The sequence below is a fragment of the Calonectris borealis genome, chromosome 1, assembly GCF_964195595.1.
Source record: "Calonectris borealis chromosome 1, bCalBor7.hap1.2, whole genome shotgun sequence".
Lineage (NCBI taxonomy): Eukaryota > Metazoa > Chordata > Aves > Procellariiformes > Procellariidae > Calonectris > Calonectris borealis.
Genome location: NC_134312.1, coordinates 17927764 through 17941112, shown reverse-complemented (window position 1 = coordinate 17941112; position 13349 = coordinate 17927764). Strand labels below are relative to the sequence as shown.

Sequence of the window (13349 nt, the reverse complement as noted above, 5' to 3'; positions counted from 1 at the left end):
CAAATAATGGTACCTGGAAGTAATTACTACCAGTCAACAGAAATCATTAAGTCTGATAAATCCTCCGTCTGGCACTTATTTTAATCTTTGAGACAGTAGGTGTTTGCTTCTTCAATAGTTGCTCTTACAGCTTTTCTCCACAGCCAACCTTTCTTAATCCCATTAGACATCTTTTTTTAAAGCTTGTCACCAGAACACAGATCAAAAATAGAGAGACTGTTGCTTACAATGAAAATATTGCAGTATGATAATTAGGTATATCACTCCTTTGAAATACTTATTTAGGTAGGTTAAAGTGACAGCTTTGGGACTTGGAGCACACCGACTTAGTATGTAGATGCCACTCTGAAAAAGGAGTTAATATGACAAGCCTGAACCACTCAGATATTTTCTTCTTAATTACATGAAAGTCCTTTCCTTTTATTCAAAGCCCTACAAAAATAATGCTCTCATTTGGGAAAAAAAAAATAAAAGAAAGAAAAAAAAAGGAAGTTTGGGGATTACAGATCTTTACCGTCTCTTCTCCTGAAGAAAGGAAAAGCTGTATTTTAATACAATGTTTTCCTGTGAAGGTGTATTCGTAAGAAATCATTTACTTTTTTAAATTTGAAATACCAGAGTAACCTCTAGCATACTCTTAGTACAAATCCACCTCTTACCATTTTGTCTAACTTTTCTATTCCTCATATTACCATATTTAATTTGACTGAGAACAACAAAAGTTAGGAATAGGTTTTAAAACAGGTGAAAGCATCTTTCCTTTTACGCTTCTTTATTTACAAAAATTGGCGCAAATTGCATCAGATAAATCAGGGAGATTACACTGAAGAATTGTTTTTAGACAAATATATTATTTCCATTTGTTTTAGGACATTATGAAATTAGTAGAAGCATAAAGGAATAGAGCAAATACTTTCCGAAGTAAAAAGAAAAACAATTTAAGCAAATATGTACTTCTCTTATTTATCAAATAAAAGCTCATGAGAAAAATTTTAAACCAAAGTATTTGAATATAACAGTTCAGAACCATAAAACTCGAAGACGGCATTATCCAAAAAATTGTTTTAATAGTCAGAAAATACCATGAATATCTAGACTGTAAATAGTAATGTTATAAAGCAATGCAACAATCCTATTAAGATTTAGTAGCGTCTACTTTACACTTTGAAAATAGAAAGCAAACTGTTTCAAATTTGATGCAAACAGTGATAGTTAGAGAAGTTTCCTAAAACTCTAGCAGATGAATACAACTGTGACAGCTTTTCTCTCCCTTGTCATCCAAACTTGAATTTAGATTGATAACTAGAGTATGAAAGAATAAATGCAACAGAGAAGTTCATTTAAGAGTAAAATTGAAGTATTATTACTTTATTTTTCAACAGGTCATGGGTTTTAGGACTTAAAAACACACTCAGTGCTTTGGTTTCATGAGCTGAATTCTGACATCCCTGGTAACTCTACTTACATAAAAAATTGCAAATATTTTAAGTTTTACATCAACATGACAACAGACTCCCTGTTTGTTTGTGGTTTTTTTTGCACAGACACCTTTCATATATACTTTATATACTGGGTTTTTTTTCCATTCAGCTAGCATTAACAGTCAAGAATCTATGCTTTAGTTATGTGGACTGTCTTTTCTTTGAAGACTATTTAAAAGCCTAAAAAAGTCTGAAAGACTAATACACCTTAAAATTTCAGGGTTTGGGTTTTTTTTTCCTTTCCTTTTTTTTTAAAAAAAACAGAAACTCATAAGACACTATGAGCAATTTTAATACCATTTAATACCATTGCTCAAAATATTAATTTTCTCTCAGATAGAGAACTAGAAATAACAGGCAATTAAGCAGTTGGATATACTTACTAGGATAATCTTAATGTCTCTTTTTCACTTCTGACAGCAATTGCTAACCACAGCCAGAGAAATCTAACTCTAATTAGGCTTATTCCACTTCAAATAGATAGGAAACTTTTTAAAAAGTATCCACAAAAAAGTTTTAGTTAAAATAAGTTAATTTTTCCCTGGCAGATAGTGAAGCTGAGGGTACATCCTACTTCCTCTACTAACACACCTTTATGAGCTAAATGCTCAGCACTATTACTACTATACTTCTGTAATCAAACTGAAAAAGACATTTTATCACAGCCCACACTTTATTCAAACTTGCAATATGTGCCAGTTCATAAGAATTTTGATTTTACAATTTGTGTAGTTAAGCAAATGCATTTGCAAGAACTTAATTTTGTTTCAGAGGTCATGAAGATGACTAGAGTTATTTTCTCTATCCCATCAGTATGATACAACTTCAAACACTGTGGTTATAAAGTTCTACGGAATTACTTAAAAAAAAATTAAGATTATAGAAAACATGACAGAAGTAACATTAAAAAAAATTCTATATGTGATAAGCAAAGAAAAGCCTAAGCTTTGCCGCCTTTCAGGGGAATTTTCAGAGGAACTAAAAAAAAGAAGCTTTTGTATCAATTTTTTTTTTCTTTTTTTTAATTAGCCTTGAAGTTGAAACTGGTAACTAGAAAATTTATATTCACAGTGCTTGGTTGTCATAATTATTAATAAAAACTTGTTCAGTCAGTCTCAAATCTTTCTCCAAGATGACTATTGGATGCAACCACGCATCCAACGTTTCAGATTAACTGTTACAATTAGCTTGGAAATCTCACAGTATATTGAAGAGACTGAAATCAAAACTGAAACACAGAGGTAGAGAAGGACTGATTTTGTAAAACAGTATTGCCTATTATAATAAATCATGGCCATTCAAGACAATACTAGAAAGTAAAAACACTAGAAAAGCAGGTTACCTGCATCTACCCTACATCTGTCTGTTGAGATGCTTTTTGAGTGCTCTGTAACTTGCTAAGCAGAAAATAAGTGGAATTCACAAACACTTATCATGAGGATGCAGTTTAATAATACAGTCTAAGAGCTATCTGGCATTAAATGGAGATCTTGCTTCTCCCTTCTTCCCTGACATGCTCCTATTCCCACACCAGTACTGACGTTCACCTCTGATTCCTGAGGTGAAAGCTGAAAATTAAATTATTCATTTTATTATGGGGCGAATTTTCTGCCAGTGTAGAAGAACTGATCCACTGTGCCAAATAAAAGCCAATGCTGACCAAAAAGAGAAGACAGGAACGCCGTGTTTGGGGTTGGGAAAGACAAAGCAAAGCTACCAATTTCGACAGCAGCAAACCCTGATTTAGCTGTGTGATCTAAGCATATGGCAAGCAAACCCTTTGCTGTCCAACTAAACCCGATTTGGAAATATTCAAATATGCTGCTCCACAGTTAAGTTTAAAGAGCAGTGAAATAAACCCAGGACAGGCAGGGTACATTAACCCCTTGACACAGCAAATGGCATCTAGAAGATGAAGTCTACAGCACATAGTAATCCAGCTCACACAGTTCCAAGCCCTTACTGGGAATCAAATATATTAATGAGTAAAATACATGTAGCAATATACTATCACCCAACTACACCAAACAGTTACTTGTAAATCTGTGCTCAGCTGCTCATTATTAACACCTTCTCAAGGTTACTATACTCTAAGACAAGCCAGTAGCATTAATTGGGTTGGTACAATTAGCTAAAAATCCACTAATTAAATAAGTAAATCATCTCATTTTGACCAAAGCAGACTAAGAGAGAGCTTATACAGACAGATTCCCTCATACATTTGATACTGGAAGTCAGTGGTGGCATTTGGTAAGTTAAGCAACTAGGGAAAAACAGTAGGGAATAAACTCTATCACCAGCAAGCCACACACAAAGTGCACACCTGGGTAAAGCCCAATTATATTCATTAGGGCTTCTACTATTAAAACTGTATGAAAAAATAGTCCTTAATTGAAATAGTTCTGTAACTCTAAGCCAGAACAAAGTGCTCACTACAGGATTAGTCAAACTGCAACTAAAAACATTAATATTCCAACAAGTCATGCTGAAAGATAAAGATGAATTTGTCCAGGTAAATAATTAAAATAAATATCCAAACACAAAAACAAAAGGATCAAAAGATTAAAGGTAATTTATAGTTCATTGGTCCCCTACTTATCAATTCTCTTCGTTCCACGAGTCCTGCAGACGTATTTGCCCTCCTTCATGCTCTCTCATTCCCTAACCTTCATAAACTAAGCATGAGATTCCTCTTAACACTATCCACATTTTCCTTACAGTTCTGTTTGCAATGCCTCCAAATATACTGCTTTATTAACCAACCCTAGACACAGCGAGCACTGCTAGCTGACAAATAATTCAAACAATTCACTGCTAGTTATTTTCACATGGATTCTCCTCCTTGATCAAAGTGAATAGAAGGATGTAAAATAGTAAGATTTCCTCACCCAATTAGGCCTGAAAAACTATACTGTATATTAATAAAGAAAATTGCTCAGACATCGTGAATGGTTCATTTTTCTTAAGTGAGACATACATAAAAACAAATGAACAATTTAGAAATATAATCTAGCCAAGTGCTTCAAAAGAGTGCTAAAGTTTTTTTTAAAGCACTAAAATTCAGGTCTATATTTTTATCTCCTTTGACGAAAAATGTAATTTACCTGGAGGAACTTGGGGTTTTTTCATTACATCAGCTCAAAAATATTTAAGTTAATAAAAAAAAAAACACCAACCTTCTGAATTACAGAAAGATATGGATGTATTTTAAAGTGATTACAAATTCTCAGAACACACTGTTTCTTCACAAAAATTAACTATAACAGGACTATAAACATCAGAGTCTAAAAATTGCAGTGACTTAAAAATAGGGCAATTAGTACTTTATGCACAAAAAGAATGGTTGAATTCCAACTGAGGAATCTGATAGGCGGTATAAAACAGAAGATGTAAGGAAGAAATGAGACCTATAAAAGGGTCTCAGGAAGCTCCTAAATAAAGTAGAACAAGCCAAATCATAAGAAACAAACAGGATAAAATACAGTTTAACTCCATAAAGTCTATTTATTAATGAGTTAGGAAACACCCTGTTAGGACTCTCTTTCAGCACCTATCACTTCTACTGCTTTCCCACTGCAGTCAAAATCAGTGCTGCCACACAGCACAGAAGACTGGTACAGAAGTCCTCAGCACTGTGAACGGACACAACACAGGTTTCTGCTTACTTGTGGACCTTCTTCAGCTTTTCCATGGTGCAAAGCAGGAATCATCAATGTGTAAAACCGAATTCAAATGCTCTTTATCTTACTCATCACAGTCCTCCCTTTCCTCAGCTACTCCACACTACTTTCAAAATACTTTCACTGGACAATAGATTGGCACATCAACAGGGTGAGAGTGGGGGAACATATTCCTAGAAATTGAAAAAGTGAGCGGTGGTTCTTTCACAGCAAGCTAAGATAATGCTGAACAACTTCTGCGTCATGTTATAGTTACGTATATATGAATGTATACACTAAGTGTTTCATAATATATGAAAGCGAAGAGTGCTTCAAAGAGAATTGACAGGTAAGTCAAAATTTTCAGAATGGCTCGTCTAAGTAGCCGATCTTTTACAGAAGAATGCATATGATGTTTTCTGGACTTATGCAGAAGATGGAATTTGGTTTTCAGTATTTTCAGGACATTAATTCAAAAGAGTTTTGTGTAAGCTTTCTTCATTCCTTGCCCACCCAAATCACACAGATAACAATATTCCATTCAATTATCAAATAATATTTCACAGGGTATTGTTCATGTTTATGATAATTTAAGTCAACTTCACTGATGTCATGAGTATTACTATAAAACATCATAGAAATTTTTAAGAAGCAGCACTGAAATATACCTTTGTATGTGGAAACTGCATTACTGGTGATTTGCGTTAAGGAGAGAAAATTTAATGTGATCAAATGGAACTTCTGGCATTGAATTTTCATATGACAGAGGAGTGATTTAAATAATTTTGAATAGTTTTTCATGCAAGTTTTACAATGGTTTCAAAAAATGAGGAAACATTTTCTTAATACTTTTACAACTTGCAAGAAAATGTTAAAACGTCAGTTATGCTTCATGTTAGTGCTTTTATGCAGATTTAATTTGTATAAGTTACATAAATCACTTCAAAAAATGTGTAAATAAAAACATTTTAATACAGTATTGTTCAAGAACATGTATTTATTTGAACAAAGAAAAGCATTAAAACAGTAGAAGTTTGTAACAAAGTGCAATGCCAAAATTATCAGAAAAGTTTAAGAGCATACAACAATTGCAAATAAAGTCTTTTCATCTCTCAAACCTAAGAAATTCTTTACATTCCTGAGCACTCTGTGCTGGGAGGTTTTCCAGTATTTCTTTCCTGGTAAACCAGAAGACAGCAAGGATGATTCTGTCAATCTCCAACCACATGAAGGGCCTGGGAGGGAGAGAAGCATCCAGTTAATCCAGTTATATCTCAACTATAGTTCAACTTCCATTTTATCAAAACAATTTGTCATTCCCTTAGTTTTAGTCTCTTCTAAGTAGAATAACTACAAATATGTTAAATCTTTTCCACTTTACCTCCTCAAAACCCCAATGCACAAGCCCTATTCATAATTCTCCAAGGACTAGTGAATTGGTGAACTGAGTAAGAAAGGTCTAGGTATTTAGATAGGAGGATTAATTATCTCAGATTACTTTACATACTGCAGAAATCAAGATTTCAGCTTGGTCTTGTAAAGGAAATAATGCATGCTAAACAAAATTTTACCTTCCAACCCTGTGTTGGAAAAATCTTCTAGCAGCTCTCTGGAGTCAGTGGGCTAGTACTCCTTGCTCTCTGACTTACTACCTCATCATTCAGAAATTCAGTTTTATGTACATTCTAAACAGATTTACTTATTGCATAAAAATTGCGACTCTCTTTCCAGAAAAAAAAATCCTCTGCTAAATTGACAACTTTTTCATATTTTATAAACAAACACTGAGGAAATACCTCTGATACAGCCATGACACAATGCTCTGAAACGTCACTCCAATTATACTATGAAAATAACAATTTTAAATACAGCATTCAACAAACTACGGAAAAACCAAAATGAATAGTTTTAAACTTTGCAGCAGATATGCTGAAAAGGAAGGAAAGAAGGCAATAACTAGTATGAAATCTCATTTTAAGGACAGGAAGACTTCCTGAGACACACGAGAGGGAATAAAAAGAAAGGTAAGCAAGGGAGCTATAGACAGACCGGCTTTTCCAGGATCAAAGAACCTCTATGTTCTCTATGTTTAGTCTGGGACTAAATCCCATCCCAATCCCATTAGGATTTGAGCCTGAAACAATTATTCCACAGAGTCATGGAAGTATCAATTTAAAAAACGCTAGGTAACAGAAGCCACATTTAATGCCTTCTACAAGAGGATTTAAAATCACAAGAAAAATACTTACAAGGCTAAGACCCTCTTTCCAAAGTTTTCAGTTCACAAGTTCTTGTAAGCATCCTCAAATTGTCTCAAGCTCCTCTATTGCAAGAAGATTGCAGACAATATCTCAATCGCCGTTCCCGTCTTCAGCAGCCTCATTTTTCTTGACATTCTTTATCCGACATAAAATGATGAAGTGTTACAATAGTGTTCATTTTCTGCCCTTGACTTCCTACTAACTCCTAATTTCCTTTTGATCCAACACTGCTAGGGGTCTCAAAGTGATCTCACACAGCCATCCCACTTAGCAATGGCCTGACATGCATCCTTATTATGATGGTGCTTCTCTTGAGCTTTCGTCCCTCTAGATGGTGAATAAATCCAGGTCTTCTCTGTATGTTCTAGATGTACACACAAGGTCCAGTGAATTACTGAAATGCAGATGTAGTACTGAAATGTCAGATGTAGTGAAGTGTAGTTGACTCCATGAGCAGGAAATCACAAGCAACTATGCAGCACAACTTAATATTTGGAAACTAGATCAACAGGAACTCAGAGCAACAGGAAGGTATATAAAAAGAGCAACATGTGTGGCAACTTGAAATAGGACTTGCAATCCAGTGCAAAATGTCCTTGTACCCATTAAGTCAGCACACAGTGAGCAGTCACGTGGTATATCTTATCTCATTAACAAAAACGCCTCTGGAATTTCATCTACACGGACAAGATTCATTTCAACACAAACTAATACGCTGCAAACACACAGAGCTTTCAGGAAAAGTGCCCTGACAGTAAATTAGCATTTGTTCTAACAACACATGTTATAACAGTGCTATGTCATGTAGGAGGTTAGACATAAGCACGAAATACTTTTCCCATACCACTAGTGTTTGAAATTCCAAAGAAGATGTTATATTGTGGCAGAATAAGCTTACAGATCTCTAGCATTTTTCAAGGAGGCGGGGGGCGAAAAAAGGTGACTGACATATACAATCACCTGGTATGAGAAATCTAAGGTTTAAATTCCTCCTCCTCCTAATGTAGACTAGAAATCCTAATCTGAATATACTGTATTCCAGCAGGGCCAGTGCCTACCCTCTCCAAAATTTTCTTTAATTGCAGTTGTGCCTCTCCTGGCTTGGTTTGACAACCAAGCTTTAGCTTGCTGAAAACATTACAGTATTCTGCTTTTATTGCAGAGTGGGGAATTAATGAGACATCACCAAATTACATTTTCATCATACTTACACTGCTGGAAAGATTGAAAGAATGCTTTCAACATTTAACATATTCAATTCCTACATTCAGTCACTCAACCTATTCTAAATGTGTAAACCTATCTGCTAAAATTAGGCACCTCAATCCATACTAAATCATCAAAACATGTATGACTTTGGTCCTTATAAAAAGACTCACGAACATATTTTTTGGCATTCAGATTTGAAAGAAAAAAAATGTTACTAGGCAAGTAAATTATCACTTCCGTACATGTCATCTGTATCTTCAGAAGTTCTTTAACAATAATTTTCCAATTGGTTTTGGATGTCTTTAGCAGGGCAGAAAGGCTCGCGTCACTAGAATAAATATGTCACACACTTGTTAGGCAAGATTAAGGATTAAGGGCTCGCTCAGTTGTCATAAAGCTAAAATAAACATGGCTTTCCTCCCACCAAAATATTTGACAAAACTGCAACCGCAACACAGAACTTGATCTCGGACACAATTTAGGTCTGTGACAAGCTGTATTTCCTCTCAATTATTTGCTTCTGAATGTGCTACACGTCTTTAATATTATCAGGATATACCATCAGATGATCTAATCAGCACAGATTTATTATTAATAGCATTGTTAATAATAAGAATAATTTACTATTACTCTTTAATAATCCTTTAGGACCTCTTTCTTTTTTTTTTAATTATAGAAAGAACCTAAATTAAAAGGCATTATTATTTTCAATGGCATGAATCAGGACCCAAGTGACTCAGAACTGCAACACAAAGGTTTCCATTAAATTGAGAAAAATACAAGAATCAATAGTTAAAAGAAAGAAATAAATAAAGCAATTTAAGGTACAAACCAATTTTCACTTAAAATCAGAGTAAGAAATAAGATCTAAGGTAAAAAACTGAGGTAAATACAGAGTATTACTAGAGTAAATATTAAATACATTAATAGCTTAAAAAATTTTCTAGGAAACTTCTGCAATTCTGCATTTATTTCTTTCTAAATTACTTAAGCACAATTCATAGTCTGAGGTTTGAATCCTTCTAAAATTTTATTACAAAACTCAGGATTTTGAGTACTTCATAAATTTCATGTCCGCATTTCAAGTTTAAGTAAAATGCACACTCTTATTCATTCTAACTTGAATGCATCACTCAGCGTAACTTCAATATATTAGAAAGACTCAAATCAAAAAGCTATTTAAAGACAAATCTTAGAAAGTTTTTATATGTCACTGAGGGAAATAACTGCTGTTAGCACTTAGCCAGGACCACTACTATATTGAAGAAAATACCTTCATTTCAGTATATTTCTTATTACATAGATAACAGCTTTTAAATGAGCTTTTAGAATACAGGTTTCTGAGTTTCATACATTTTCAGTGGGAAAATATCTTTCACAGTTGTTAGTTTTTGAGTTTTGTCTTTCTTCACTGGACACTTACTGGAACAGCTATGCTCTCCAATACAAAAATACTGACAAACACATTAACAATCACCAGGGTCTCCAAATGTAAGTTGGTGGTAAAGACAAACTTATTTACCATATTAATTAAATGGTCTATTTAACATGGAATATCAATTCTCTAATCACATCTCATTTGAACTTCTTATTTCAATTAACAACCCTAAAGTCTACTAGAGGCCCTACTGTTCTAGGATCATTAAGAACGTTTTCATTATCTGTCAAATGAGGGAGTAAAAGGCAGAATCTTCAAGTACTCTCAGGAGTAGGCCTCTACCCTATTTAAGAGATGATTAGGGAGAAAGCAGCAGTAGTTCTCATTAGTTGCTTAGCAATGAAATGTCCCCTTATGAAACAAGAAACGAACAAAGCAACAGAGTCTATCATACACTCTCAAGGATAATCTGTCCTTCATTAAATCTAATCAATCTGGATTAAGACACCAATGGGTATCTTGCATAGAGAAAGTAGGAAGAATCCACTATACACAGCCTCACTGAAGTAGCCAGACAATACATTGCTCCAGTTTACATACAAGCATTGTGTATTTTCATTGTATGTGTGCATGACAAATAGAAATACAAAGAAAACAGTTTTACTTCAAATAAGATAAACATTGCCATTTTTACTGTTTAACCTTACCTTTTGTAAACAGTTATATCCAAATTATTAATGAATTGTTAATGATAAACTACTCTCACCATGTTTATGACTTAAATACTAATATATAAATTTAACATATGAATTATATTCTAGTAAGAGATGAGCATTTAACCAATATCAGAGTTTGCCAAATAAAAAAGTTTTCAAAAAGCATATTCATATATAAGGCCACAAATGCATTGTTAGTAGTGTTGTGAGCTGCAGAAAAGCAGAGCTCTTAACCAGAGAAGTTTGATTACAGCTGCCTTAATTTTCAGACCCTAATTCCAGGTTGGCATTCTTTCAGCCACAGATCCAGTTTAATATGTTCCCTCTACTTTAATTTCCCCGCCACTCATTTAAAAGGTTTCCTTGTTTCATGTTTTCTTGTTTCGGTGTGGGGTTTTTTTTGTTGTTGTTGCTTTTGGTTGGTTTTGTTTTTTTTAAACACCTGCTCATTTCATATGTACAATTTAAAGTTTTCAGAAAATGGGTGAATTAGAAGAGAGAAAGAAAAGGAGAATAAACCCACCTATGAAGAAAAAAGCATCAGGAGTGGTGAACACTTCTTAACTAGAAATCAAGACAAAAGCAAATGCTAGATTGTGCTTCCTTCCCCTGCTCTCTGATCTGACAAACAAGAAAGCTGTCTGCAACTTCTACAGAGGGTTTTGTTTGGTTGGGTTTTGTTGGGGGAGGGGGAGGAGACTGTTTGAAATAAAATCCTGAAAGATTCCTGAACTCCACTGACTACTTAAATAGTCTGACTGCTTCTCAGTATATATTTAAATAGAACTATACAGATTTATAATTACAAAAATTTATTATAAAATTCATGTATCAAATTATGCTTTGATTAGCTAATCCAAATCAGATTAAAATGAAGATGCTGTTCCAAAACCAGTACCAATTCATAACTCAGTATTAAGACAATTCTTACCTATATATTCACAAACGAAGACTACAAAAAAAGGAGTTACAAGATCATTGATGCCCTGAACATATCCACTGGCTGGATGACGTATTGCCCAGATAAACAAAATTCTTTCAAAGATCTGAAAAAGAGTTAAAGAAACTATCAGGTAATTTATCAAGTGAGGAGCACATTTTAAACAAGACACTTGAAAATTATACAAGGACAAATCTAGTATCATAGAATTACTAGTATAAAAATATGCATACAAAAGCATAAATGAATACTGGTATTCATAATTAACTTCAAGTGCTAAGTAAGCTTCTCAGTTCTTCAAAAGGAAGCATTTTCAGGGTATTAGCACATGTTAAAACCAATCTAGTATATAATTCAGTTACAGTAGTTACAACAAAATAGCACTTACTCTCTGGAGCTTTTCCAATAATATAAAATTCCTCTTTCCTCAAGAGACAGAAATATTAAATCACCTTCCCATGATTTTTCACCTCTTTGAAAGAAGTATTTTATCAATATAGATTCTATTTATTCCTAAATAACAGAAAAAAATACTTCATATAGCTTAGATTTTTTAATAACATGCCCATAAAAAGAGATTCCATAAGAGTTAAGCTTGCCTGATACTGCAGTGTCGGGTTTTAGACTTCAGAAGCATGTATACTGGTTAATAAAAAAAAATCGGAAAAAAATGTAGAAATAAGGCAACTGTCTGCCATATCACATAACCTCACCTCCTCAACATTGTAAACTGTACCTTGCTTAGGATCTGCAAAAGCTCCTAAGGCTGCAATATATCTGATCATGGGAAGGACAGCATGAAAAGAGTATGGAGCAGGGAAATCACAGAACTTGATCTCGGACACAATTTAGGTCTGTGACAAGCTGTATTTCCTCTCAATTATTTGCTTCTGAATGTGCTACACGTCTTTAAAATGCTGCAAATAAGCAGCAGAGTGAAAGCTGCTATGTGCTTTGCTCAATCACATATAATCTTCCGAAGCAAAAGAATGTTTTCTTTCCCTAGAAGGTCTGCCCAAGAAGCCAGAACGCAGAGGCAGGTAAGCAGAGTAGAGACAGAAGGGCTCAAACCAAAGGACTATGTTGCTCTTAAGAGTGGGCCTCGATACCAATAAAGAAGGAGAGACTTTGTAAGGACCCCAAGGAGATGGCATAGTTTTCTGCAACCCCAGAAGTCAATGAATGCTCAGGCTTCAAGAAAGCCCGTAAAAGACCTGCCCTCAAAGGACGCAATAGAGAGAGGAAGTTTAGTTCGTGAAGCCTGTATTATTTCTATTCAATCTCACTGCAAGTTTTTGCTAGATTAAAAGTTCACTATTCTAATTCCAGTTTAAATAAAATCTTATTCTTTAATTTAAAAGCCCTCTTACAGCCTGTTCAAGTAAGGAAAGGTCTAGGCATATATAGCTTGCATCCAGTTGCTTGAAAGTCCCGTCACAGGCTTCCACATGAGCTACCTGAAGTTTGCACTTTTTGCTTTAGAAACAAGTCCCAAACATCAGCATCTACCCTTCTCCCACAGGCTTCTTTTGAGAATCAACTTTCCTTAACCTCCAGGTTTTGTTTCCCTGGCATGCTGAAAATCCACAGAACAAGAGAGACGGTCAACAACAATAAATATGAAAAGCTCTGGTAGGCACTAAAACACAAGCCCTAACACAGCTCATGTCTGATCCATTGCAGCTACAATTAAGATTCAGTTTTT

At 34.4% G+C, this 13349-nt stretch overlaps 1 protein-coding gene across 9 annotated transcripts in view; it reads right to left on the bottom strand.

The window, feature by feature from the left end:
• The window catches only part of TBC1D22A (TBC1 domain family member 22A), a 184999-nt gene that overhangs the window by 130874 nt on the left and 40776 nt on the right, over nucleotides 1-13349 (bottom strand). For all 9 annotated transcript variants that reach the window (XR_012673024.1, XR_012673023.1, XM_075146097.1 and 6 more), the window contains one exon: nucleotides 11636-11750. Coding sequence is in view for 7 of the 9 variants with exons in the window: in XM_075146097.1 (XP_075002198.1) it covers nucleotides 11636-11750 (115 nt within the window). In the remaining 2 variants the exon portion in view is untranslated. The remainder of the gene's footprint in view (nucleotides 1-11635; nucleotides 11751-13349) is intronic.